The sequence below is a fragment of the Scophthalmus maximus genome, chromosome 9 (assembly GCF_022379125.1).
Source record: "Scophthalmus maximus strain ysfricsl-2021 chromosome 9, ASM2237912v1, whole genome shotgun sequence".
Taxonomy (NCBI): Eukaryota; Metazoa; Chordata; class Actinopteri; order Pleuronectiformes; family Scophthalmidae; genus Scophthalmus; species Scophthalmus maximus.
Window position 1 is genome coordinate 18,974,078 of NC_061523.1, and position 23,661 is coordinate 18,997,738.

Below are 23,661 nucleotides of genomic sequence, written 5' to 3' on the forward strand. Positions count from 1 at the left end.
TGTTTTGTGTTTCATGGTGGGTTTCTTAAACAGACACTCTTGATTTGAACCTGCATTCACTGAAACAATATGTTTAGGATACACACAAATAGAACTGCCCACACATCCTTTAAACGTGTAAAGTCAAGTCACGTATGAAAACTTCCCTTTTCATGAGTGAAGGACAATGTGACACAAAACTGCTTTTGTGCTGTGACATCTTTATCATGTCATTTGAATTCACTGTTGAACTGCTATATTTATAGGAGTTGTAGCCTGGTGTCCACTTCAAATGATGACTGGTGCTAATTTGATAAAGTGAATGATGGCTTTTGTCACGTCAACATTTTGGCCGAAGATCGACTGTAGATGGACGAAAGATGACAGAGATTCCTGGGAGATGGTAGGACAAGTGTCTTGTATAATGAAGGTAGTTTGAAATGCTTGTCTTCTCCACTCTCTCCCAGTTCATTTTTGTTTTAATGCACATGAAATAAAAATAATTAGCTTTAGACTTAAAAGAGGGAATTCTGGGATGTCCTGCAGCTCAGTGACCTCGGCACTTCTTGGGATCAGAGTTAGATTAGATAAACACATTATCAGCGCTCTCATTCGATCACTGCCATCAGAATGAGATGACAAAAAGAGGATAGGGATTAAATACAACTGTCGGGAATTTTCTGTCCTGCTCGTATGACGTGTTTAAGAGGGAATGTTTAATCTTCAGCAAGGTCGCCTTATGGGACCTGAAGCACATGTCGCTAGGTTAAAATGCCCCGTGGTGTAGATCACATCCAGCAGAGACCGAGAGAGAGAGAGAAGTTCTATAGAGAAAACAGAGTTAAACCGGACCTTCCCTTGAGGGCATTTTAAACGGATGTATGCAGCCATTTGACACAGAGGTGCCATCTTAAAAACATCCTGTGAGCCAGCTAATTGAGATGCTCGACATCATGTGCGATGACCCTCCCGCTCTTCATGTCAGTCACTTTAGCAGAAATAAAAGAGCATATCGAGGTGGGGAGGAGGTCGTGGTCCCACCATACACCTTCTACAGTACACTGGTTTCACCTCTTTTTAAAGGTGTGTGCTGAAAGGCATCAGCAGAGCACCGCTCTAACAGTATCACATGTTCACATGGAGATAGCAGACACAGTCCAGTACATCATCACAAACTGGGGCATCAAAAGAAAAAGTAAGGTGGAGGACATATCTGGTACAACTTTCGATACTTGCCAAGTGTATGCAGACTGACAATAGAGGAAAAGACAGGTTACAGGGCTGAAAGTACAGAAATGTTTGCCAGACATGTTGATTTGTGGCTGTCATCAAGGACAGCATAGTGCCGACCACAAAACAAGACATGTTGGTTTGACACTGACGTCGCAGTTAAGTTGTGTTGCTACAGTTTGAACAAAGAGAAATTACCATTCAGGCCAGTTGATGACCCCATGACACAATGCTGTGTCCAGTCCCTGTAGTTAAATATTGGAAGGATGGACACCGAGCTACAGAAAAACATACTTTATCATAAAAGCCATTACAGTGAAAACTTTCATGTACTTTGAATCCTGCTTTGTACCTTCTGCTTTTTCTGTGTTCACACTGCTGCTTGCATCTGACACACAGACACAAATAAACAGGCGTTGACACTGACAAACAAAAGATTCATGGAAACTTAAGCGTTGCTGTGGCAAGTGTTTCAAACAAAGGTGTGAATACAAAGGGGCTTTTCATTCTCTCTCACGCTCTCTTTTAGCCTCAGGAAACTGAGCTCATACTTCTGTTCTCTTTTATTTGAAAAAAGGCCAGTGAAATACCACTACAGTATACTGTATTGTTGTTATGATTATTAATTTCACATAAACATCATTCGTTAAAGCGTACAGGAGGGATGGACACAGATGTCTGCCCAGTCATGCTATGGAAATGACCATCTTTCATTCCACTTTTCTTCAATTCTGGCAAGTGTTTGGAAATCCGCAGGACAACCAGGACTAGTTTTACACCATAACAGATCACGCCGCAAAACAGTTTAGTACAAGAGAGTTGGTTTTATTCGTTTGTTGTTATTTAACAGGGACGCTGCACAAAACATTTATTGTACCAGATATAGCCCCAAAATAATTTCCATAATCCCAGTTGTGTAAATATACTTAAAAAAAAAAAAAAGTTATCCAAATAAAACATTCTTGACATCTCCATCAGATGTCAAATATCTGATTGTAAGTATATTCCCAAAAAAACAGTCCTCCAATTCCTACGACGAACTATGTCGTATGTGGTAAAATAGACCAGATCGACCGTTTCCCAAAATAGCTCCTCTACCAGTGACAGGAGATACGTCACAAATACTTTGTTTCACCTCAGAGCATAGTGGGCTTTTCCAATGCATGGTTAATGAGCTTGTAAAGGTAAGGGTGACATGGCAGAGAATCAGCACGATTACTTTACAGACAATAAGGAAATCCATCCATAAAAACAGACACTTGACAGACTGAACAGGTCCACTGCTGAGCTCTAACAGGCGTGTCTGTGGTCTTTAAAAGGACCACAAACCTCGTAATACGCCGTTTCAAAGGTGACATAGTGAGTCGTGGGAGGTGGAGGACCGACTCTTCCCAGCAGTGTGCAAATCACAAATGATATCATCTTTATTTATCAAGTCAAATGTTTGCACTGTTAGTTTATCGCATAAAACCAGACTTCAGAGTAAACCGTTTCTCCCTCTGCAGTACTTGATTTTCCTCTCCCTGCGTTAGCAGCTTTCCTCCTAGTGATGGTTGATGCAGAATAAACCAACAAGTCCTCATCTCTCTGAGACAAATTGGAAAAATGTAATGAGACGGCACATTTTGATATTAACATATGAAACCAAAGACATGCTATCAACTTTTCCATTAATTTCTTCATATATCTTACCTGCTGATTTGGCTGACTACCACGGACAGTCACAGCCTCTGTTGGCAAAGAAACCACAGCTTATTAAATAAAAACAAAGATTAACGATGAAAAAAGTTGTAGGTTAATGTCAACAAAGAAATAATGTAAATTAAGTGTTCTCTTTTGCAAAACTGCTTTTTGATAGAATTACACAAGAAACTTTTATCACCTTTGCAACAATCACACATTTTCTCCTTGATGATATGAATCAGGAAGCCGATAACAATCAGACTTATCGCCAATGTAGCACATAACAGAAACAGAACTGTATTGGTCTTCTGTACATCCCACACGTTGGGTGCTGAAACAACACAAGGACAAGATGAGTTAAATATGATTTGAAAATTTTCAACAGGAAGAAACTTTTGAAATTTGAAACCGATTCTACATTATGCAAAAAATATGTTATTCTAAAAGTTAAATAGAATTTTCTTCAGTTACCTTTATTGTCCACTTTTGTTCCACGTCCAAATAAAATCTCTCCACATGTGGCCACAGCACAGTAGTGAGTCCCAGCATCAGACGAGCTAACGTTCTTACAGAAGTTGTAGACACATTTCTGGGGCCAGTGATCTTCAGGGTTCTTTTCACATTCATCACGACTGTTTCCATGAGCATGAATCAAACTGGGATGAGATTCATCTGAACCAGATCTGAACCAGAACACACTGTGATATCCTGGACACGTGTTGTTCTCAGAGTCAGACAGGACTGAACACTGCAGCGTCACTGGGTCTCCTGGACCGACTGGATCAGACGGAGGGACTTGAATGACTGTAGATACATCAGGTTCTGGTCCTGGGAAATACAAACACAAGGTTAAACATGCTTTACTCATTCTAATGAAAAGACAATAAGTTGAATACATTCATTTCGATTTACAAACACTCAGAAACTGTCGGCATTTTGTTTGTCATTTACCTTTAATCCTAAGAAATGTTCCTTTCAAAAATGTCATGACAAGCTGTTCTAGTCTTATGCAATAGTAAACTCCAGTATCGCTTCGCTCAGTTTTTTTGATCCGTAGAAGAAAGATCCCAGGCTCTTGCTTGACTGTAAAGTGAGAGGTCTCACTAACACCTGCATAGTCAAATGTAGGTGTTCCTCCTAAAACTTCAGGAAAGTTTCCAGAAACGAGCCTGATCCAAAATAATTGGGCTCGGTACTCCAACTTCGGGCGGCTACACGTCAAATCCACATCGTCTCCAACACCAGCGGTTCGTGTCTCAAAGATCTGATCAAATGTGCATCCTGAAATTAAAATTAAATAGAAAATTATGTTAGAATATGACATAATTAAAACAGACTGTATCTTCCAAATTAAAGAAAGGATTTGACTTACGCTTCACTCTGAGCAGCAGCAGTAAGTGGAATATAATCAGCATTTTCCCGTTGAAGACAGCAGTTAATTTAGACCCTATAATAAAATGTGTTGCCCTAATGTAAGTATATAAAGTGGGTGGGAACAACGTGAGAGCAATCTGATTGGCCTCTAATTACCAGTGGAAATAACATCGACCGCCCTTCCATCCATAACACATGAAACAAACAACACCAACAGCAGCTTATGTTTTATGTTTCATGGTGGGTTTCTTACTGGCACTTAGAGTAAACTAAAAAAAGATTCAATGTAAACTGCAGTAACACAAAGCCGTCGTCTTCACAACATTTTCTTTTTATTTCAAACAATATAAAAACATAAAGACTTTAAAGCCGCCACTCATTGATGAGGATACACCACTATGGATTGAACCACTATATTTATAGCAGTTGTAGCCTGGTTTTCACTAAAATAGAAGACAGGTACTAATTTGTTTTAGTGATTCATGGGTATTGTCCCTGTCACATGTCAACATGATTCATAATAATAATAATAATAATAATATGAAAAAGAATTTAGCACATTTCTTAACAATGTTACAAAGTGCTTAGCAAGACGAAATAAAAGCAAAAAAGTAAAAAGAAAACAGACAAGGCAGTTGACTAAAAGGAGAAAACCTTTCACAAAGAGAAAGGTTTTATGAAGAGATTCAAAAGAAGGTAGTAACGTGGTGTGTCTGAGTTCAGTAGACAGACAGCTTCAAAGTGTGGGGGCTCTTCTGTCAAAGGCGCGATCTCCCTTTGTCACAAACTGCGACCTGGGAGTCACCTGCAGGGCTCCATCTACAGACCTCATCGGTCGAGAGGGCACATAACAGCTCAATAATCTGAAATGAATTTCAGGTCTGAGCCGTTAGAGGCCTTTAAAAGTGAGTGTTAGAAATTTAAAATCCATTAGAAAACTACCAGGGAGATGGTGGAGGGAGCCCTGACCGATACCCAAGTAAAGTGCATTGTAGTAATAAAGACGAGCAGAGATAAAAGCATGAACAACTTTCTTTTGGGTCAGAGAACGATAAATATGACCTAATTTTAGAAATCATCTTCATCTGGATGAACCCAACTAAACAACCACGTGGTCACACTGACATCAGTCATGATAGAACATTTAGCAGATGCAAGACGGCACAACTGTTACTTTTTTAGGTTATTGGCTAAACTTGTCGTAGCGTTGCCAGTTTTGGACCGACGCATTTGCAGGTAAACTATTACTTCATCAATCAATTAAGATCAATCATAATTCATTAGAGAGGCACTAATGATAGCAACAGCCTTTGATTGATTTTTGTGTCCCCAAATCTAAATGTACAATCCCAAAAAATGTTGTTACAACTGAGTAAAAACAGGACCGTCCCTTGAGTGCATCTGCGATGACGCTCCCGCTCTTCATGTCAGTCGCCTGAGCACAAAGTACAGAGCATATCGAGCAGGGGAGGAGGTTGTGGTCACAACAGCCACCTCCTATACTTGTTTCACTTCTTCTCAGGTCGCTGCTAAAAGGCAGCAGCGCCACTTTTGCAGCATCACAGACACATGTTCACATGGAACCAGACACGCAGTCCAGTACAACATCACAAGACAAGTTACTGGGTTTAAACTACAGCGATGATTGTCAGACACGTTGGTCTGTTGCCGCCCTCAAGGTCATTGAAAGAAAAAACGACAGGTCTCATCAACCTTAACAATGTCTAATTTTCATGCTGCATCTTTTCAGAGGAGAGCAGGACCTGTGCTTCTTTCTCCAAGTCTCAACAAAGGTTCTCATCTAAGTTCATGTCAGGGTGTGTGCACACATAACTTTTGACTCCTTACTGCCAGAACAGTAGGACAGGAAGCAGTCCTGAATCGGCCACATGCACAAAGTAGGTTCCTGTGTAGTAGTCAAGGTTAGAAACCTAAACTCCTGTTTTGTATGTTGTGTGGATTTCAGTAATTCAAAAGTGTTTGGAAATCTGCAGGACAGCCAACAATAGTTATACACACTAACAGATCCTGCCGCAACAACAGTTAAATGTTAGGAAGCTTATCATATTTGTTTTTTTATAGTTATTTAACAGGGGTGATGCACAAAAACATTCATCATTCCAGATATAGCCAAAAACTAATTTCCATATTCCCTGGGTTGAGGCCACCAGCGATACGTCAGTTGTGGTCACATGCAATATGAAAAAAAGAAAGAATACAGTTTCCAATCGGTTTTGTTATGCGGGTTCTTCTGAATCATAACAAATGAACTCTGTTCTGTAGTTCCTGATGGCAATGAAAATATAATGTCTACCGCACAAATAGATTTAAAGTTTGTGTAATTACTTTCTAAAATGTGTCAAATTCAAATGACAATTTTCTTTTTGAGCCTTTAGAAATATTGTATTGGTTATGACTATTATGGAAACATTAAACAAAATTGTTTATTTCAGTATTTATTCTCAATTTCTTATGCTAGATGCCCCTCTGTAATGATTACAGCTGTAGTTATTTTCAAAGTAAAAAACAAATCATGGTCAACAAATTTAACATGAAATAAAAATGATTCTATAATAAAAGCAGTTAAACTTAAACTTTTATTCTGCACAATCATTATTTAACACATTGGTGAAAACAGAGAGCCTTTAAACTGCATATAAGACAAATGACACTATTTGTTTCACAACTTTCGTACTCGGTCAAGTTTTTTTTCAAAAAGCCTGTTTGAGTAGAAGATGATAAACCTGTTTGAAGAAAATACTGTAGGATGTCACCAAAAGCATTTAAACTTAAACATCTCTGGACAAAATATAAAAATATTTTGAAGGATTTCCATATAAAATATTCTTACCAAGATCAGATACCGGAGTTATGTGAATAAGTATTATCATTTAGCAAATCCAGTTTTTGAATTGTTAATTACTCGCATGAACCCTGACATCAGAATATACTGGTTGTTTCTCTGTAGTTTTTGATTTTCCTCTCCGCGCTTTACCAGCTTTCCTCGTGGTGAAAGTTGGCGCAGAATAAACCAACGAGTCCTCATCTCTCTGAGGAAAATGGAAAAATATTAGGAGACGGCAGATCTTGATATTTACATATGAAACCAAAGACGTGCTGTCATCTTTTCCAATATTTTCTTCTTATACCTTACCTTCTGATTTTGCTGACTACCACGGACAGTTGCAGCCTCTGTTGGAAAAGAAACCACAGCTGTGTAATAAAATCAAAACAAAGATTTAAGATGAACGTTGATGTAGGTTAATTTACACAAAGGATTAATGTAAATCAAGTGAGAGAAAGAAACTTATATCACCTTTGCAACAATCACACGTTTTCTTCTTGATGATATGAATCAGGAAGCCGATAACAATCAGACTTATTGCCAATGTAGCACATAACAGAACCAGAACTGTATTGGTCTTCTGTACATCCCACACGTTGGGTGCTGAAACAACACAAGGACAAGATGAGTTAAATATGATTTGAAAAGATGCAACAGGAAGAAACTTTTGAAATTTGAAACAGATTCTACATTATGCAAAAAATATGTTATTCTAAAAGTTAAATAGAATTTTCTTCAGTTACCTTTATTGTCCACTTTTGTTCCACGTCCAAATAAAATCTCTCCACATGTGGCCACAGCACAGTAGTGAGTCCCAGCATCAGACGAGCTAACGTTCTTACAGAAGTTGTAGACACATTTCTGGGGCCAGTGATCTTCAGGGTTCTTTTCACATTCATCACGACTGTTTCCATGAGCATGAATCAAACTGGGATGAGATTCATCTGAACCAGATCTGAACCAGAACACACTGTGATATCCTGGACACGTGTTGTTCTCAGAGTCAGACAGGACTGAACACTGCAGCGTCACTGGGTCTCCTGGACCGACTGGATCAGACGGAGGGACTTGAATGACTGTAGATACATCAGGTTCTGGTCCTGGGAAATACAAACACAAAACTAAACATGCTTTACTTATTCTAATGAATATAGGTTAAGTTTAATATATCTGACTATATATATGTTTTATATCTTTAGTCATATATGATTACATTTCTGAACACTCAAATAAATGATGGAAATCGGTATCATCTTCATATAGACATGTAGGGAGATGAATGGCTGTTATAAAAGGTGTTTGGCGATAGCATAGCAATTACATTTGTTCAGGAATGTGAAATGTCTGTATAATGTATGTAATTTACCTTTAATTTTGAGAAATGTTCCTTTCAAAAATGTCATGACAAGCTGATCTACTCTTATGCAATAGTAAACTCCAGTATCGCTTTGCTCAGTTTTTTTAATCCGCAGTAGAAAGATCCCAGGCTCTTGCTTGACTGTAAAGTGAGGGGTCTCACTAACATCTGCATCGTCAAATGAAAAAGTTACTCCTAAAACTTCAGGAAAGTTTCCAGAAACGAGCCTGATCCAAAATAATTTGGTAGGGTACTCCGACTTCTGGCGGCTACACGTCAAATCAACATCGTCTCCAACACCAGCGGTTCGTGTCTCAAAGATCCGATAAGATGTGCATCCTGAAATTAAAATTAAATAGAGCAGCAATTAATAACAGTGGCAGATTTGTGTATGTCCTGTGTTAAAATTATGTTAGAATATGACATAATTAAAACAGACTGTATCTTCCAAATTAAAGAAAGGATTTGACTTACGCTTCACTCTGAGCAGCAGCAGTAAGTGGAATATAATCAGCATTTTCCCGTTGAAGACAGCAGTTAATTTAGACCCTATAATAAAATGTGTTGCCCTAATGTAATCATATAAAGTGGGTGGGAACAATGTGAGAGCAATCTGATTGGCCTCTAATTACCAGTGGAAATAACATCGACCGCCCTTCCATCCATAACACATGAAACAAACAACACCAACAGCAGCTTATGTTTTATGTTTCATGGTGGGTTTCTTACTGGCACTTAGAGTAAACTAAAAAAAGATTCAATGTAAACTGCAGTAACACAAAGCCGTAGTCTTCACAACATTTTCTTTTTATTTCAAACAATATAAAAATATAAAGACTTTAAAGCCGCCACTCATTGATGAGGATACACCACTATGGATTGAACCACTATATTTATAGCAGTTGTAGCCTGGTTTCCACTAAAATAGAAGACAGGTACTAATTTGTTTTAGTGATTCATGGGTATTGTCCCTGTCACATGTCAACATGATTCATAATAATAATAATATAAAACAGAATTTAGCACATTTCTTAACAATGTTACAAAGTGCTTAGCAAGATGAAATAAAAGCAAAAAAGTAAAAAGAAAACAGACAAGGCAGTTGACTAAAAGGAGAAAACCTTTCACAAAGAGAAAGGTTTTATGAAGAGATTCAAAAGAAGGTAGTAACGTGGTGTGTCTGAGTTCAGTAGACAGACAGCTTCAAAGTGTGGGGGCTCTTCTGTCAAAGGCGCGATCTCCCTTTGTCACAACCTGCGACCTGGGAGTCACCTGCAGGGCTCCATCTACAGACCTCATAGGTCGAGAGGGCACATAACAGCTCAATAATCTGAAATGAATTTCAGGTCTGAGCCGTTAGAGGCCTTTAAAAGTGAGTGTTAGAAATTTAAAATCCATTAGAAAACTACCAGGGAGATGGTGGAGGGAGCCCTGACCGATACCCAAGTAAAGTGCATTGTAGTAATAAAGACGAGCAGAGATAAAAGCATGAACAACTTTCTTTTGGGTCAGAGAACGATAAATATGACTTAATTTTAGAAATCATCTTCATCTGGATGAACCCAACTAAACAACCACGTGGTCACACTGACATCAGTCATGATAGAACATTTAGCAGATGCAAGACGGCACAACTGTTAGTTTTTTAGGTTATTGGCTAAACTTGTCGTAGCGTGTCCAGTTTTGGACCGACGCATTTGCGGGTAAACTATTACTTCATATCAACTTGTTAGCCTGTGATGTCATCACGTGTCACTGTCATGTGTCATTGCTTGTAACTTGACTGTGTCATGTGTTGCACAAGTCTTTCATTAAGATCAATCATAATTCATTAGAGAGGCACTAATGATAGCGACAGCTTTTGATTGATTTTTGTGTCCCCAAATCTAAATGTACAATCTGACAAAATGTTGTTACAACTGAGTAAAAACAGGACCGTCCCTTGAGTGCATCTGTGATGACGCTCCCGCTCTTCATGTCAGTCGCTTGAGCACAAAGTACAGAGCATATCGAGCAGGGGAGGAGGTTGTGGTCACAACAGCCACCTCCTATACTTGTTTCACTTCTTCTCAGGTCGCTGCTAAAAGGCAGCAGCGCCACTTTTACAGCATCACAGACACATGTTCACATGGAACCAGACACGCAGTCCAGTACAACATCACAAGACAAGTTACTGGGTTTAAACTACAGCGATGATTGTCAGACACGTTGGTCTGTTGCCGCCCTCAAGGTCATTGAAAGAAAAAACGACAGGTCTCATCAACCTTAACAATGTCTAATTTTCATGCTGCATCTTTTCAGAGGAGAGCAGGACCTGTGCTTCTTTCTCCAAGTCTCAACAAAGGTTCTCATCTAAGTTCATGTCAGGGTGTGTGCACACATAACTTTTGACTCCTTACTGCCAGAACAGTAGGACAGGAAGCAGTCCTGAATCGGCCACATGCACAAAGTAGGTTCCTGTGTAGTAGTCAAGGTCAGAAACCTAAACTCCTGTTTTGTATGTTGTGTGGATTTCAGTAATTCAAAAGTGTTTGGAAATCTGCAGGACAGCCAACAATAGTTATACACACTAACAGATCCTGCCGCAACAACAGTTAAATGTTAGGAAGTAATTATATTTGTTTTTTTTATAGTTATTTAACAGGGGTGATGCACGAAAACATTCATCATACCAGATATAGCCCAAAACTAATTCCCATAATCCCTGGGTTGAGGCCACCAGCGATACGTCAGTTGTGGTCACATGCAATATGAAAAAAAGAAAGAATACAGTTTCCAATCGGTTTTGTTATGCGGGTTCTTCTGAATCATAACAAATGAACTCTGTTCTGTAGTTCCTGATGGCAATGAAAATATAATGTCTACCGCACAAATAGACTTAAAGTTTGTGTAATTACATTCTAAAATGTGTCAAATTCAAATGACAATTTTCTTTTTGAGCCTTTAGAAATATTGTATTGGTTATGACTATTTTGGAAACATTAAACAAAATTGTTTATTTCAGTATTTATTCTCAATTTATTATGCTAGATGCCCCTCTGTAATGATTACGGCTGTAGTTATTTTTAAGTAAACAAATCATGGTCAACAAATTTAACATGAAATAAAAATGATTCTATTATAAAAGCAGTTAAACTTAAACTTTATTCTGCACAATCATTATTTAACACATTGGTGAAAACAGAGAGCCTTTAAACTGCATATAAAACAAATGAGACTATTTGTTTCACAACTTTCGTACTCGGTCAAGTTTTTTTTCAAAAAGCCTGTTTGAGTTGAAGATGATAAACCTGTTTGAAGAAAATACTGTAGGATGTCACCAAACGCATTTAAACTTAAACATCTCTGGACAAAATATAAAAATATTTTGAAGGATTTCCATATAAAATATTCTTACCAAGATCAGATACCGGAGTTATGTGAATAAGTATTATCATTTAGCAAATCCAGTTTTTGAATTGTTAATTACTCGCATGAACCCTGACATCAGAATATACTGGTTGTTTCTCTGTAGTTTTTGATTTTCCTCTCCGCGCTTTACCAGCTTTCCTCGTGGTGAAAGTTGGCGCAGAATAAACCAACGAGTCCTCATCTCTCTGGGGAAAATGGAAAAATATTAGGAGACGGCAGATCTTGATATTTACATATGAAACCAAAGACGTGCTGTCATCTTTTCCAATATTTTCTTCTTATACCTTACCTTCTGATTTTGCTGACTACCACGGACAGTTGCAGCCTCTGTTGGAAAAGAAACCACAGCTGTGTAATAAAATCAAAACAAAGATTTAAGATGAACGTTGATGTAGGTTAATTTACACAAAGGATTAATGTAAATCAAGTGAGAGAAAGAAACTTTTATCACCTTTGCAACAATCACACGTTTTCTTCTTGATGATATGAATCAAGAAGCCGATAACAATCAGACTTATCGCCAATGTAGCACATAACAGAACCAGAACTGTATTGGTCTTCTGTACATCCCACACGTTGGGTGCTGAAACAACACAAGGACAAGATGAGTTAAATATGATTTGAAAAGATGCAACAGAAAGAAACCTTTGAAATTTGAAACCGATTCTAAATTATGCAAAAAATATGTTATTCTAAAAGTTAAATAGAATTTTCTTCAGTTACCTTTATTGTCCACTTTTGTTCCACGTCCAAATAAAATCTCTCCACATGTGGCCACAGCACAGTAGTGAGTCCCAGCATCAGACGAGCTAACGTTCTTACAGAAGTTGTAGACACATTTCTGGGGCCAGTGATCTTCAGGGTTCTTTTCACATTCATCACGACTGTTTCCATGAGCATGAATCAAACTGGGATGAGATTCATCTGAACCAGATCTGAACCAGAACACACGGTGATATCCTGGACACATGTTGTTCTCAGAGTCAGACAGGACTGAACACTGCAGCGTCACTGGGTCTCCTGGACCGACTGGATCAGACGGAGGGACTTGAATGACTGTAGATACATCAGGTTCTGGTCCTGGGAAATACAAACACAAGGTTAAACATGCTTTACTCATTCTAATGAAAATAGGTTAAAATTAATACATCTGACTATATTTATGTTTTATATCTTTAGTCATATATGATTACATTTCTGAACACTCAAATAAATGATGGAAATCGGTATCATCTTCATATAGACATGTAGGGAGATGAAATGGCTGATATAAAAGGTGTTTGGTGATAGCATAGCAATTACATTTGTTCAGGAATGTGAAATGTCTGTATAATGTATGTAATTTACCTTTAATTTTGAGAAATGTTCCTTTCAAAAATGTCATGACAAGCTCATCTACTCTTATGCAATAGTAAATTCCAGTATCGCTTCGCTCGGTTTTTTTAATCTGCAGAAGAAAGATCCCAGGCTCTTGCTTGACTGTAAAGTGAGGGGTCTCAATAACATCTGTATAGTTAAATGAAAAAGTTCCTCCTAAAAATTCAGGAAAGTTTCCAGAAACGAGCCTGATCCAAAATAATTCGGTACGGTACTCCAACTTCTGGCGGCTACACGTCAAATCCACATCATGTCCAACACCAGCGGTTCGTGTGTCAAAGATCCGATCAGATGTGCATCCTGAAATTAAAATTAAATAGAGCAGCAATTAATAACAGTGGCAGATTTGTGCATGCCCTGTGTTAAAATTATATAAGAATATGACATAATTAAAACAGACTGTATTTTCCAAATTAAAGAAAGGATTTGACTTACGCTTCACTCTGAGCAGCAGCAGTAAGTGGAATATAATCAGCATTTTCCCGTTGAAGACAGCAGTTAATTTAGACCCTATAATAAAACGTGTTGCCCTAATGTAAGTATATAAAGTGGGTGGGAACAATGTGAGAGCAATCTGATTGGCCTCTAATTACCAATGGAAATAACATCGACCGCCCTTCCATCCATCTAAAAAAAGATTCAATGTAAATTGCAGTAACACAAAGCCGTCGTCTTCACAACATTTTCTTTTTATTTCAAACAATATATAAATTGACTTTTCAGCCGCCACTCATTGATTAGGATACACACAAATATAACTGCCCACACTTCCTTTTATCAAGTAGATAGGAGAGAAATGCCCATAACACATGGTAAAGGACAATATGACAATACGGAACAAAAGGGCATCTTTATCGTTTCATATTGATTCACTGTTGAACCACTATATTTATAGCAGTTGTAGCCTGGTTTCCACTAAAATAGAAGACAGGTACTAATTGTTTTTGTGATTCATGGGTATTGTCCCTGTCACATGTCAACATGATTAATAATAATAATAAGAAGAATATAAAACAGAATTTAGCACATTTCTTAACAATGTTACAAAGTGCTTAGCAAGAGGAAATAAAAGCAAAAAAGTAAAAAGAAAACAGACAAGTTAGTTGACTAAAAGGAGAAAACCTTTCACAAAGAGAAAGGTTTTATGAAGAGATTCAAAAGAAGGTAGTAACGTGGTGTGTCTGAGTTCAGTAGACAGACAGCTTCAAAGTGTGGGGGCTCTTCTGTCAAAGGCGCGATCTCCCTTTGTCACAACCTGCGACCTGGGAGTCACCTGCAGGGCTCCATCTGCAGACCTCATCGGTCGAGAGGGCACATAACAGCTCAATAATCTGAAATGAATTTCAGGTCTGAGCCGTTAGAGGCCTTTAAAAGTGAGTGTTAGAAATTTAAAATCCATTAGAAAACTACCAGGGAGATGGTGGAGGGAGCCCTGACCGACACCCAAGTAAAGTGCATCGTAGTAATAAAGACGAGCATAGATAAAAGCATGAACAACTTTCTTTTGGGTCAGAGAACGATAAATATGACTTAATTTTAGAAATCATCTTCATCTGGATGAACCCAACTAAACAACCACGTGGTCACACTGACATCAGTCATGATAGAACATTTAGCAGATGCAAGACGGAACAACTGTTAGTTTTTTAGGTTATTGGCTAAACTTGTCGTAGCGTGTCCAGTTTTGGACCGACGCATTTGCAGGTAAACTATTACTTCATATCAACTCGTTAGCCTGTGATGTCATCACGTGTCACTGTCATGTGTCATTGCTTGTAACTTGACTGTGTCATGTGTTGCACAAGTCTTTCATTAAGATCAATCATAATTCATTAGAGAGGCACTAATGATAGCGACAGCTTTTGATAGATTTTTGTGTCCCCAAATCTAAATGTACAATCCGACAAAATGTTGTTACAACTGAGTAAAAACAGGACCGTCCCTTGAGTGCATCTGTGATGACGCTCCCGCTCTTCATGTCAGTCGCTTGAGCACAAAGTACAGAGCATATCGAGCAGGGGAGGAGGTTGTGGTCACAACAGCCACCTCCTATACTTGTTTCACTTCTTCTCAGGTCGCTGCTAAAAGGCAGCAGCGCCACTTTTACAGCATCACAGACACATGTTCACATGGAACCAGACACGCAGTCCAGTACAACATCACAAGACAAGTTACTGGGTTTAAACTACAGCGATGATTGTCAGACACGTTGGTCTGTTGCCGCCCTCAAGGTCATTGAAAGAAAAAACGACAGGTCTCATCAACCTTAACAATGTCTAATTTTCATGCTGCATCTTTTCAGAGGAGAGCAGGACCTGTGCTTCTTTCTCCAAGTCTCAACAAAGGTTCTCATCTAAGTTCATGTCAGGGTGTGTGCACACATAACTTTTGACTCCTTACTGCCAGAACAGTAGGACAGGAAGCAGTCCTGAATCGGCCACATGCACAAAGTAGGTTCCTGTGTAGTAGTCAAGGTTAGAAACCTAAACTCCTGTTTTGTATGTTGTGTGGATTTCAATAATTCAAAAGTGTTTGGAAATCTGCAGGACAGCCAACAATAGTTATACACACTAACAGATCCTGCCGCAACAACAGTTAAATGTTAGGAAGCTTATCATATTTGTTTTTTTATAGTTATTTAACAGGGGTGATGCACAAAAACATTCATCATACCAGATATAGCCCAAAACTAATTTCCATAATCCCTGGGTTGAGGCAACCAGCGATACGTCAGTTGTGGTCACATGCAATATGAAAAAAAGAAAGAATACAGTTTCCAATCGGTTTTGTTATGCGGGTTCTTCTGAATCATAACAAATGAACTCTGTTCTGTAGTTCCTGATGGCAATGAAAATATAATGTCTACCGCCAATAGATTTTAAAGTTTGTGTATTTACATTCTAAAATGTGTCAAATTCAAAAGACAATTTTCTTTTTGAGCCTTTAGAAATATTGTATTGGTTATGACTGTTTTGGAAACATTAAACAAAATTATTTATTTCAGTATTTATTCTCAATTTCTTGTGCTAGATGCCCCTCTGTAATGATTACAGCCGTAATTATTTTCAAAGTAAAAAACAAATCATGGTCAACAAATTTAACATGAAATAAAAATGATTCTATTATAAAAGCAGTTAAACTTAAACTTTTATTCTGCACAATCATTATTTAACACATTGGTGAAAACAGAGAGCCTTTAAACTGCATATAAGACAAATGAGACTATTTGTTTCACAACTTTCGTACTCGGTCAAGTTTTTTTTTCAAAAAGCCTGTTTGAGTAGAAGATGATAAACCTGTTTGAAGAAAATACTGTAGGATGTCACCAAAAGCATTTAAACTTAAACATCTCTGGACAAAATATAAAAATATTTTGAAGGATTTCCATATAAAATATTCTTACCAAGATCAGATACCGGAGTTATGTGAATAAGTATTATCATTTAGCAAATCCAGTTTTTGAATTGTTAATTACTCGCATGAACCCTGACATCAGAATATACTGGTTGTTCCTCTGTAGTTTTTGATTTTCCTCTCCGCGCTTTACCAGCTTTCCTTATGGTGAAAGTTGGCGCAGAATAAACCAACGAGTCCTCATCTCTCTGAGGAAAAATTGAAAAATTTTAGGAGACAGCAGATCTTGATATTTACATATGAAACCAAAGACGTGCTGTCATCTTTTCCAATATTTTCTTCTTATACCTTACCTTCTGATTTTGCTGACTACCACGGACAGTTGCAGCCTCTGTTGGAAAAGAAACCACAGCTGTGTAATAAAATCAAAACAAAGATTTAAGATGAACGTTGATGTAGGTTAATTTACACAAAGGATTAATGTAAATCAAGTGAGAGAAAGAAACTTTTATCACCTTTGCAACAATCACACGTTTTCTTCTTGATGATATGAATCAGGAAGCTGATAACAATCAGACTTATCGCCAATGTAGCACATAACAGAAACAGAACTGTATTGGCCTTCTGTACATCCCACACGTTGGGTGCTGAAACAACACAAGGACAAGATGAGTTAAATATGATTTGAAAAGATGCAACAGGAAGAAACTTTTGAAATTTGAAACAGATTCTAAATTATGCAAAAAATATGTTATTCTAAAAGTTAAATAGAATTTTCTTCAGTTACCTTTATTGTCCACTTTTGTTCCACGTCCAAATAAAATCTCTCCACATGTGGCCACAGCACAGTAGTGAGTCCCAGCATCAGACGAGCTAACGTTCTTACAGAAGTTGTAGACACATTTCTGGGGCCAGTGATCTTCAGGGTTCTTTTCACATTCATCACGACTGTTTCCATGAGCATGAATCAAACTGGGATGAGATTCATCTGAACCAGATCTGAACCAGAACACACTGTGATATCCTGGACACGTGTTGTTCTCAGAGTCAGACAGGACTGAACACTGCAGCGTCACTGGGTCTCCTGGACCGACTGGATCAGACGGAGGGACTTGAATGACTGTAGATACATCAGGTTCTGGTCCTGGGAAATACAAACACAAGGTTAAACATGCTTTACTCATTCTAATGAAAAGAGAATAAGTTGAATACATTCATTTCAATTTATAAACTGTCGGCATTTTGTTTGTCATTTACCTTTAATCCTAAGAAATGTTCCTTTCAAAAATATCATGACGAGCTGTTCTACTCTTATGCAATAGTAAACTCCAGTATCGCTTCGCTCAGTTTTTTTGATCCGTAGAAGAAAGATCCCAGGCTCTTGCTTGACTGTAAAGTGAGGGGTCTCACTAACATCTGTATAGTTAAATGTAGGTGTTACTCCTAAAACTTCAGGAAAGTTTCCAGAAACGAGCCTGATCCAAAATAAGTTGGCACTGTAAACCGACTCCTGTCGGCTACATGTCAAATCCACATCATGTCCAACACCAGCGGTTCGTGTCTCAAAGATCCGATCAGATGTGCATCCTGAAATTAAAATAAATAGATTAGTAATTAATAACAGTGGCAGATTTGTGTATGTCCTGTGATAAAATTATGTAAGAATATGACATAATTACAACAGACTGTATCTTCCAAATTAAAGAAAGGATTTGACTTACGCTTCACTCTGAGCAGCAGCAGTAAGTGGAATATAATCAGCATTTTCCCGTTGAAGACAGCAGTTAATTTAGACCCTATAATTAAATGTGTTGCCCTACTGTAATCATATGAAGTGGGTGGGAACAACGTGAGAGCAATCTGATTGGCCCCTAATAATCACAGTGGAATCGACCGCCCTTCCATCCTTAACACATGAAACAACACCAACGGCAACTTATGTTTTGTGTTTCATGGTGGGTTTCTTAAACAGACACTCTTGATTTGAACCTGCATTCACTGAAACAATATGTTTAGGATACACACAAATAGAACTGCCCACACATCCTTTTAACGTGTAAAGTCAAGTCATGTATGAAAACTTCCCTTTTCATAAGCGAAGGACAATGTGACACAAAACTGCTTTTGTGCTGTGACATCTTTATCATGTCATTTGAATTCACTGTTAAACTGCTATATTTATAGGAGTTGTAGCCTGGTGTCCACCTCAAATGATGACTGGTGCTAATTTGATAAAGTGAATGATGGCTTTTGTCACGTCAACATTTTTGCCGAAGATCGACTGTAGATGGACGAACGATGACAGAGATTCCTGGGAGATGGTAGGACAAGTGTCTCGTATAATGAAGGTAGTTTGAAATGCTTGTCTTCTCCACTCTCTCCCAGTTCATTTTTGTTTTAATGCACATGAAATAAAAATGATTAGCTTTAGACTTAAAAGAGGGAATTCTGGGATGTCCTGCAGCTCAGTGGCCTCGGCACTTTTTGGGATCAGAGTTAGATTAGATAAACACATTATCAGCGCTCTCATTCGATCACTGCCATCAGAATGAGATGACAAAAAGAGGATAGGGATTAAATACAACTGTCGGGGAAGTTTTCTGTCCTGCTCGTATGACGTGTTTAAGAGGGAATGTTTAATCTCCAGCAAGGTCGCCTTATGGGACCTGAAGCACATGTCGCTAGGTTAAAATGCCCCGTGGTGTAGATCACATCCAGCAGAGACCGAGAGAGAGAGAGAAGTTCTATAGAGAAAACAGAGTAAAACCGGACCTTCCCTTGAGGGCATTTAAAACGGATGTATGCAGCCATTTGACACAGAGGTGCCATCTTAAAAACATCCTGTGAGCCAGCTAATTGAGATGCTCGACATCATGTGCGATGACCCTCCCGCTCTTCATGTCAGTCACTTTAGCAGAAATAAAAGAGCATATCGAGGTGGGGAGGAGGTCGTGGTCCCACCATACACCTTCTACAGTACACTGTTTTCACCTCTTTTTAAAGGTGTGTGCTGAAAGGCATCAGCAGAGCACCGCTCTAACAGTATCACATGTTCACATGGAGATAACAGACACAGTCCAGTTCATCATCACAAACTGGGGCATCAAAAGAAAAAGTAAGGTGGAGGACATATCTGGTACAACTTTCGATACTTGCCAAGTGTATGCAGACTGACAATAGAGGAAAAGACAGGTTACAGGACTGAAAGTACAGAAATGTTTGCCAGACATGTTGATTTGTGGCTGTCATCAAGGACAGCATAGTGCCGACCACAAAACAAGACATGTTGGTTTGACACTGACGTCGCAGTTAAGTTGTGTTGCTACAGTTTGAACAAAGAGAAATTACCATTCAGGCCAGTTGATGACCCCACGACACAATGCTGTGTCCAGTCCCTGTAGTTAAATATTGGAAGGATGGACACCGAGCTACAGAAAAACAGACTTTATCATAAAAGCCATTACAGTGAATACTTTCATGTACTTTGAATCCTGCTTTGTACCTTCTGCTTTTTCTGTGTTCACACTGCTGCTTGCATCTGACACACAGACACAAATAAACACGCGTTGACACTGACAAAAGATTCATGGAAACTTAAGCGTTGCTGTGGCAAGTGTTTCAAACAAAGGTGTGAATACAAAGGGGCTTTTCATTCTCTCTCACGCTCTCTTTTAGCTTCAGGAAACTGAGCTCATACTTCTGTTCTCTTTTATTTGAAAAAAGGCCAGTGAAATACCACTACAGTATACTGTAATGTTGTTATGATTATTAATTTCACATCAACTTCATTCGTTAAAGCGTACAGGAGGGATGGACACAGATGTCTGCCCAGTCATGCTATGGAAATGACCATCTTTCATTCCACTTTTCTTCAATTCTGGCAAGTGTTTGGAAATCCGCAGGACAACCAGGACTAGTTTTACACCATAACAGATCACGCCGCAAAACAGTTTAGTACAAGAGAGTTGGTTTTATTCGTTTGTTGTTATTTAACAGGGACGCTGCACAAAACATTTATTGTACCAGATATAGCCCCAAAATAATTTCCATAATCCCAGTTGTGTAAATATACTTTAAAAAAAAAAAGTTATCCAAATAAAACATTCTTGACATCTCCATCAGATGTCAAATATCTGATTGTAAGTATATTCCCAAAAAAACAGTCCTCCAATTCCTACGACGAACTATGTCGTATGTGGTAAAATAGACCAGATCGACCGTTTCCCAAAATAGCTCCTCTACCAGTGACAGGAGATACGTCACAAATACTTTGTTTCACCTCAGAGCATAGTGGGCTTTTCCAATGCATGGTTAATGAGCTTGTACAGGTAAGGGTGACATGGCAGAGAATCAGCACGATTACTTTACAGAAAATAAGGAAATCCATGGACAAAAACAGACACTTGACAGACTGAACAGGTCCACTGCTGAGCTCTAACAGGCGTGTCTGTGGTCTTTAAAAGGACCACAAACCTCGTAATACGCCGTTTCAAAGGTGACATAGTGAGTCGTGGGAGGTGGAGGACCGACTCTTCCCAGCAGTGTGCAAATCACAAATGATCTCATCTTTATTTATCAAGTCAAATGTTTGCACTGTTAGTTTATCGCATAAAACCAGACTTCAGAGTAAACCGTTTCTCCCTCTGCAGTACTTGATTTTCCTCTCCCTGCGTTAGCAGCTTTCCTCCTAGTGATGGTTGATGCAGAATAAACCAACAAGTCCTCATCTCTCTGAGAAAAAATTGGAAAAATGTAATGAGACGGCACATTTTGATATTAACATATGAAACCAAAGACATGCTATTAACTTTTCCATTAATTTCTTCATATATCTTACCTGCTGATTTGGCTGACTACCACGGACAGTCACAGCCTCTGTTGGCAAAGAAACCACAGCTTATTAAATAAAAACAAAGATTAACGATGAAAAAAGTTGTAGGTTAATGTCAACAAAGAAATAATGTAAATTAAGTGTTCTCTTTTGCAAAACTGCATTTTGATAGAATTACACAAGAAACTTTTATCACCTTTGCAACAATCACACATTTTCTCCTTGATGATATGAATCAGGAAGCCGATAACAATCAGACTTATAGTGAATGTAGCACATGACAGAACTGTATTGGTCTTCTGTACATCCCACACGTTGGATGCTGAAACAACACAAGGACAAGATGATTTAAATATGATTTGAAAAGATGCAACAGGAAGAAACTTTTGAAATTTGAAACCGATTCTACATTATGCAAAAAATATGTTATTCTAAAAGTTAAATAGAATTTTCTTCAGTTACCTTTATTGTCCACTTTTGTTCCACGTCCAAATAAAATCTCTCCACATGTGGCCACAGCACAGTAGTGAGTCCCAGCATCAGACGAGCTAACGTTCTTACAGAAGTTGTAGACACATTTCTGGGGCGAGTGATCTTCAGGGTTCTTTTCACATTCATCACGACTGTTTCCATGAGCATGAATCAAACTGGGATGAGATTCATCTGAACCAGATCTGAACCAGAACACACGGTGATATCCTGGACACGTGTTGTTCTCAGAGTCAGACAGGACTGAACACTGCAGCGTCACTGGGTCTCCTGGACCGACTGGATCAGACGGAGGGACTTGAATGACTGTAGATACATCAGGTTCTGGTCCTGGGAAATACAAACACAAGGTTAAACATGCTTTACTCATTCTAATGAAAAGACAATAAGTTGAATACATTCATTTCAATTTATAAACTGTCGGCATTTTGTTTGTCATTTACCTTTAATCCTAAGAAATGTTCCTTTTAAAAATGTCATGACAAGCTGTTCTACTCTTATGCAATAGTAAACTCCAGTATCGCTTCGCTCAGTTTTTTTGATCCGTAGAAGAAAGATCCCAGGCTCTTGCTTTGCTGTAAAGTGAGGGGTCTCAATAACATCTGTATAGTTAAATGTAGGTGTTACTCCTAAAACTTCAGGAAAGTTTCCAGAAACGAGCCTGATCCAAAATAAGTTGGCACTGTACTCCGACTTCTGGCGGCTACATGTCAAATCCACATCATGTCCAACACCAGCGGTTCGTGTCTCAAAGATCCGATCAGATGTGCATCCTGAAATTAAAATAAATAGAGAAGTAATTAATAACAGTGGCAGATTTGTGTATGTCCTGTGATAAAATTATGTAAGAATATGACATAATTAAAACAGACTGTATCTTCCAAATTAAAGAAAGGATTTGACTTACGCTTCACTCTGAGCAGCAGCAGTAAGTGGAATATAATCAGCATTTTCCCCTTCAAGACAGCAGTTAATTTAGACCCTATAATAAAATGTCTTGCCCTAATGTAATCATATGAAGTGGGTGGGAACAATGTGAGAGCAATCTGATTGGCCCCTAATAATCACAGTGGAAATAATATCGACCGCCCTTCCATCCTTAACACATGAAACAACACCAACGGCAACTTATGTTTTGTGTTTCATGGTGGGTTTCTTAAACAGACGCTCTTGATTTGAACCTGCATTCACTGAAACAATATGTTTAGGATACACACAAATAGAACTGCCCACACATCCTTTAAACGTGTAAAGTCAAGTCATGTATGAAAACTTACCTTTTCATGAGCGAAGGACAATGTGACACAAAACTGCTTTTGTGCTGTGACATCTTTATCATGTCATTTGAATTCACTGTTGAACTGCTATATCTATAGGAGTTGTAGCCTGGTGTCCACTACAAATGATGACTGGTGCTAATTTGATAAAGTGATTGATGGCTTTTGTCACATGTCAACATTTTTGCCGAAGATTGACTGTAGATGGATGAACGATGACAGAGATTCCTGGGAGATGGTAGGACAAGTGTCTCGTATAATGAAGGTAGTTTGAAATGCTTGTCTTCTCCACTCTCTCCCAGTTCATTTTTGTTTTAATGCACATGAAATAAAAATAATTAGCTTTAGACTTAAAAGAGGGAATTCTGGGATGTCCTGCAGCTCAGTGGCCTCGGCACTTTTTGGGATCAGAGTTAGATTAGATAAACACATTATCAGCGCTCTCATTCGATCA

General features: G+C 38.4%; 5 protein-coding genes across 9 annotated transcripts; all 5 read right to left on the bottom strand.

Moving 5' to 3' along the window:
* Nucleotides 1-2,149: 2,149 nt before the first annotated feature.
* Nucleotides 2,150-4,328, bottom strand: LOC118319762. Its single transcript, XM_035650379.2, has 6 exons — nucleotides 4,265-4,328; nucleotides 3,844-4,173; nucleotides 3,364-3,720; nucleotides 3,092-3,223; nucleotides 2,902-2,939; nucleotides 2,150-2,796 (listed from the first exon to the last, which is right to left on the bottom strand). Exons 1-6 carry the CDS (start codon nucleotides 4,305-4,307, stop codon nucleotides 2,662-2,664), a joined length of 1,035 nt encoding a protein of 344 aa, XP_035506272.2. The 5' UTR covers nucleotides 4,308-4,328; the 3' UTR covers nucleotides 2,150-2,661.
* A 2,754-nt stretch (nucleotides 4,329-7,082) lies between these two features.
* LOC124849343 lies at nucleotides 7,083-9,139 on the bottom strand. Of its 3 annotated transcripts, none has more exons than XM_047334330.1 (6): nucleotides 8,943-9,139; nucleotides 8,478-8,807; nucleotides 7,855-8,205; nucleotides 7,583-7,714; nucleotides 7,421-7,479; nucleotides 7,083-7,316 (listed from the first exon to the last, which is right to left on the bottom strand). In XM_047334330.1, exons 1-6 carry the CDS (start codon nucleotides 8,983-8,985, stop codon nucleotides 7,182-7,184), a joined length of 1,050 nt encoding a protein of 349 aa, XP_047190286.1. In that variant the 5' UTR covers nucleotides 8,986-9,139; the 3' UTR covers nucleotides 7,083-7,181. The 3 variants fall into 3 exon arrangements, with proteins under 3 accessions (XP_047190286.1, XP_047190287.1, XP_047190285.1); XM_047334331.1 differs by having other exon boundaries at nucleotides 7,421-7,458; nucleotides 7,855-8,211; XM_047334329.1 differs by having other exon boundaries at nucleotides 7,855-8,211.
* A 2,691-nt stretch (nucleotides 9,140-11,830) lies between these two features.
* LOC124850504 lies at nucleotides 11,831-13,778 on the bottom strand. 2 transcript variants are annotated; one of them, XM_047334333.1, is made up of 6 exons: nucleotides 13,692-13,778; nucleotides 13,227-13,556; nucleotides 12,603-12,959; nucleotides 12,331-12,462; nucleotides 12,169-12,206; nucleotides 11,831-12,064 (listed from the first exon to the last, which is right to left on the bottom strand). In XM_047334333.1, exons 1-6 carry the CDS (start codon nucleotides 13,732-13,734, stop codon nucleotides 11,930-11,932), a joined length of 1,035 nt encoding a protein of 344 aa, XP_047190289.1. In that variant the 5' UTR covers nucleotides 13,735-13,778; the 3' UTR covers nucleotides 11,831-11,929. The 2 variants fall into 2 exon arrangements, with proteins under 2 accessions (XP_047190289.1, XP_047190288.1); XM_047334332.1 differs by having other exon boundaries at nucleotides 12,169-12,227.
* Nucleotides 13,779-13,924: 146 nt separating this feature from the next.
* Nucleotides 13,925-18,451, bottom strand: LOC124850505. 2 transcript variants are annotated; one of them, XM_047334335.1, is made up of 6 exons: nucleotides 18,332-18,451; nucleotides 17,868-18,197; nucleotides 17,398-17,754; nucleotides 17,126-17,257; nucleotides 16,964-17,001; nucleotides 13,925-16,858 (listed from the first exon to the last, which is right to left on the bottom strand). In XM_047334335.1, exons 1-6 carry the CDS (start codon nucleotides 18,372-18,374, stop codon nucleotides 16,724-16,726), a joined length of 1,035 nt encoding a protein of 344 aa, XP_047190291.1. In that variant the 5' UTR covers nucleotides 18,375-18,451; the 3' UTR covers nucleotides 13,925-16,723. The 2 variants fall into 2 exon arrangements, with proteins under 2 accessions (XP_047190291.1, XP_047190290.1); XM_047334334.1 differs by having other exon boundaries at nucleotides 16,964-17,022.
* A 2,109-nt stretch (nucleotides 18,452-20,560) lies between these two features.
* Nucleotides 20,561-22,900, bottom strand: LOC124850510. Its single transcript, XM_047334347.1, has 6 exons — nucleotides 22,838-22,900; nucleotides 22,374-22,703; nucleotides 21,904-22,260; nucleotides 21,638-21,763; nucleotides 21,448-21,485; nucleotides 20,561-21,341 (listed from the first exon to the last, which is right to left on the bottom strand). Exons 1-6 carry the CDS (start codon nucleotides 22,878-22,880, stop codon nucleotides 21,207-21,209), a joined length of 1,029 nt encoding a protein of 342 aa, XP_047190303.1. The 5' UTR covers nucleotides 22,881-22,900; the 3' UTR covers nucleotides 20,561-21,206.
* Nucleotides 22,901-23,661: the final 761 nt, after the last annotated feature.

Bases quoted from the DNA above. Each gene is read 5' to 3' on its own strand.
- LOC118319762 (XM_035650379.2), bottom strand. From the start codon at position 4,307: ATGCTGATTATATTCCACTTACTGCTGCTGCTCAGAGTGAAGC. The intron at 4,174-4,264 runs GTAAGTCAAATC...TTTTAATTTCAG, and splicing joins GCTGCTGCTCAGAGTGAAGC to GATGCACATTTGATCAGATC. The intron at 2,940-3,091 runs GTGATAAAAGTT...CTTTGCCAACAG, and splicing joins AATGTGTGATTGTTGCAAAG to AGGCTGTGACTGTCCGTGGT.
- LOC124849343 (XM_047334329.1), bottom strand. From the start codon at position 8,985: ATGCTGATTATATTCCACTTACTGCTGCTGCTCAGAGTGAAGC. The intron at 7,480-7,582 runs GTGATATAAGTT...TTTATTACACAG, and splicing joins AACGTGTGATTGTTGCAAAG to CTGTGGTTTCTTTTCCAACA. The intron at 7,317-7,420 runs GTAAGGTATAAG...CATTTTCCTCAG, and splicing joins GTAGTCAGCAAAATCAGAAG to AGAGATGAGGACTCGTTGGT.
- LOC124850504 (XM_047334332.1), bottom strand. From the start codon at position 13,734: ATGCTGATTATATTCCACTTACTGCTGCTGCTCAGAGTGAAGC. The intron at 13,557-13,691 runs GTAAGTCAAATC...TTTTAATTTCAG, and splicing joins GCTGCTGCTCAGAGTGAAGC to GATGCACATCTGATCGGATC. The intron at 12,065-12,168 runs GTAAGGTATAAG...CATTTTCCCCAG, and splicing joins GTAGTCAGCAAAATCAGAAG to AGAGATGAGGACTCGTTGGT.
- LOC124850505 (XM_047334334.1), bottom strand. From the start codon at position 18,374: ATGCTGATTATATTCCACTTACTGCTGCTGCTCAGAGTGAAGC. The intron at 17,258-17,397 runs GTAACTGAAGAA...GTGTTGTTTCAG, and splicing joins AACAAAAGTGGACAATAAAG to CACCCAACGTGTGGGATGTA. The intron at 16,859-16,963 runs GTAAGGTATAAG...ATTTTTCCTCAG, and splicing joins GTAGTCAGCAAAATCAGAAG to AGAGATGAGGACTCGTTGGT.
- LOC124850510 (XM_047334347.1), bottom strand. From the start codon at position 22,880: ATGCTGATTATATTCCACTTACTGCTGCTGCTCAGAGTGAAGC. The intron at 22,261-22,373 runs GTAAATGACAAA...TGTATTTCCCAG, and splicing joins AACATTTCTTAGGATTAAAG to GACCAGAACCTGATGTATCT. The intron at 21,486-21,637 runs GTGATAAAAGTT...CTTTGCCAACAG, and splicing joins AATGTGTGATTGTTGCAAAG to AGGCTGTGACTGTCCGTGGT.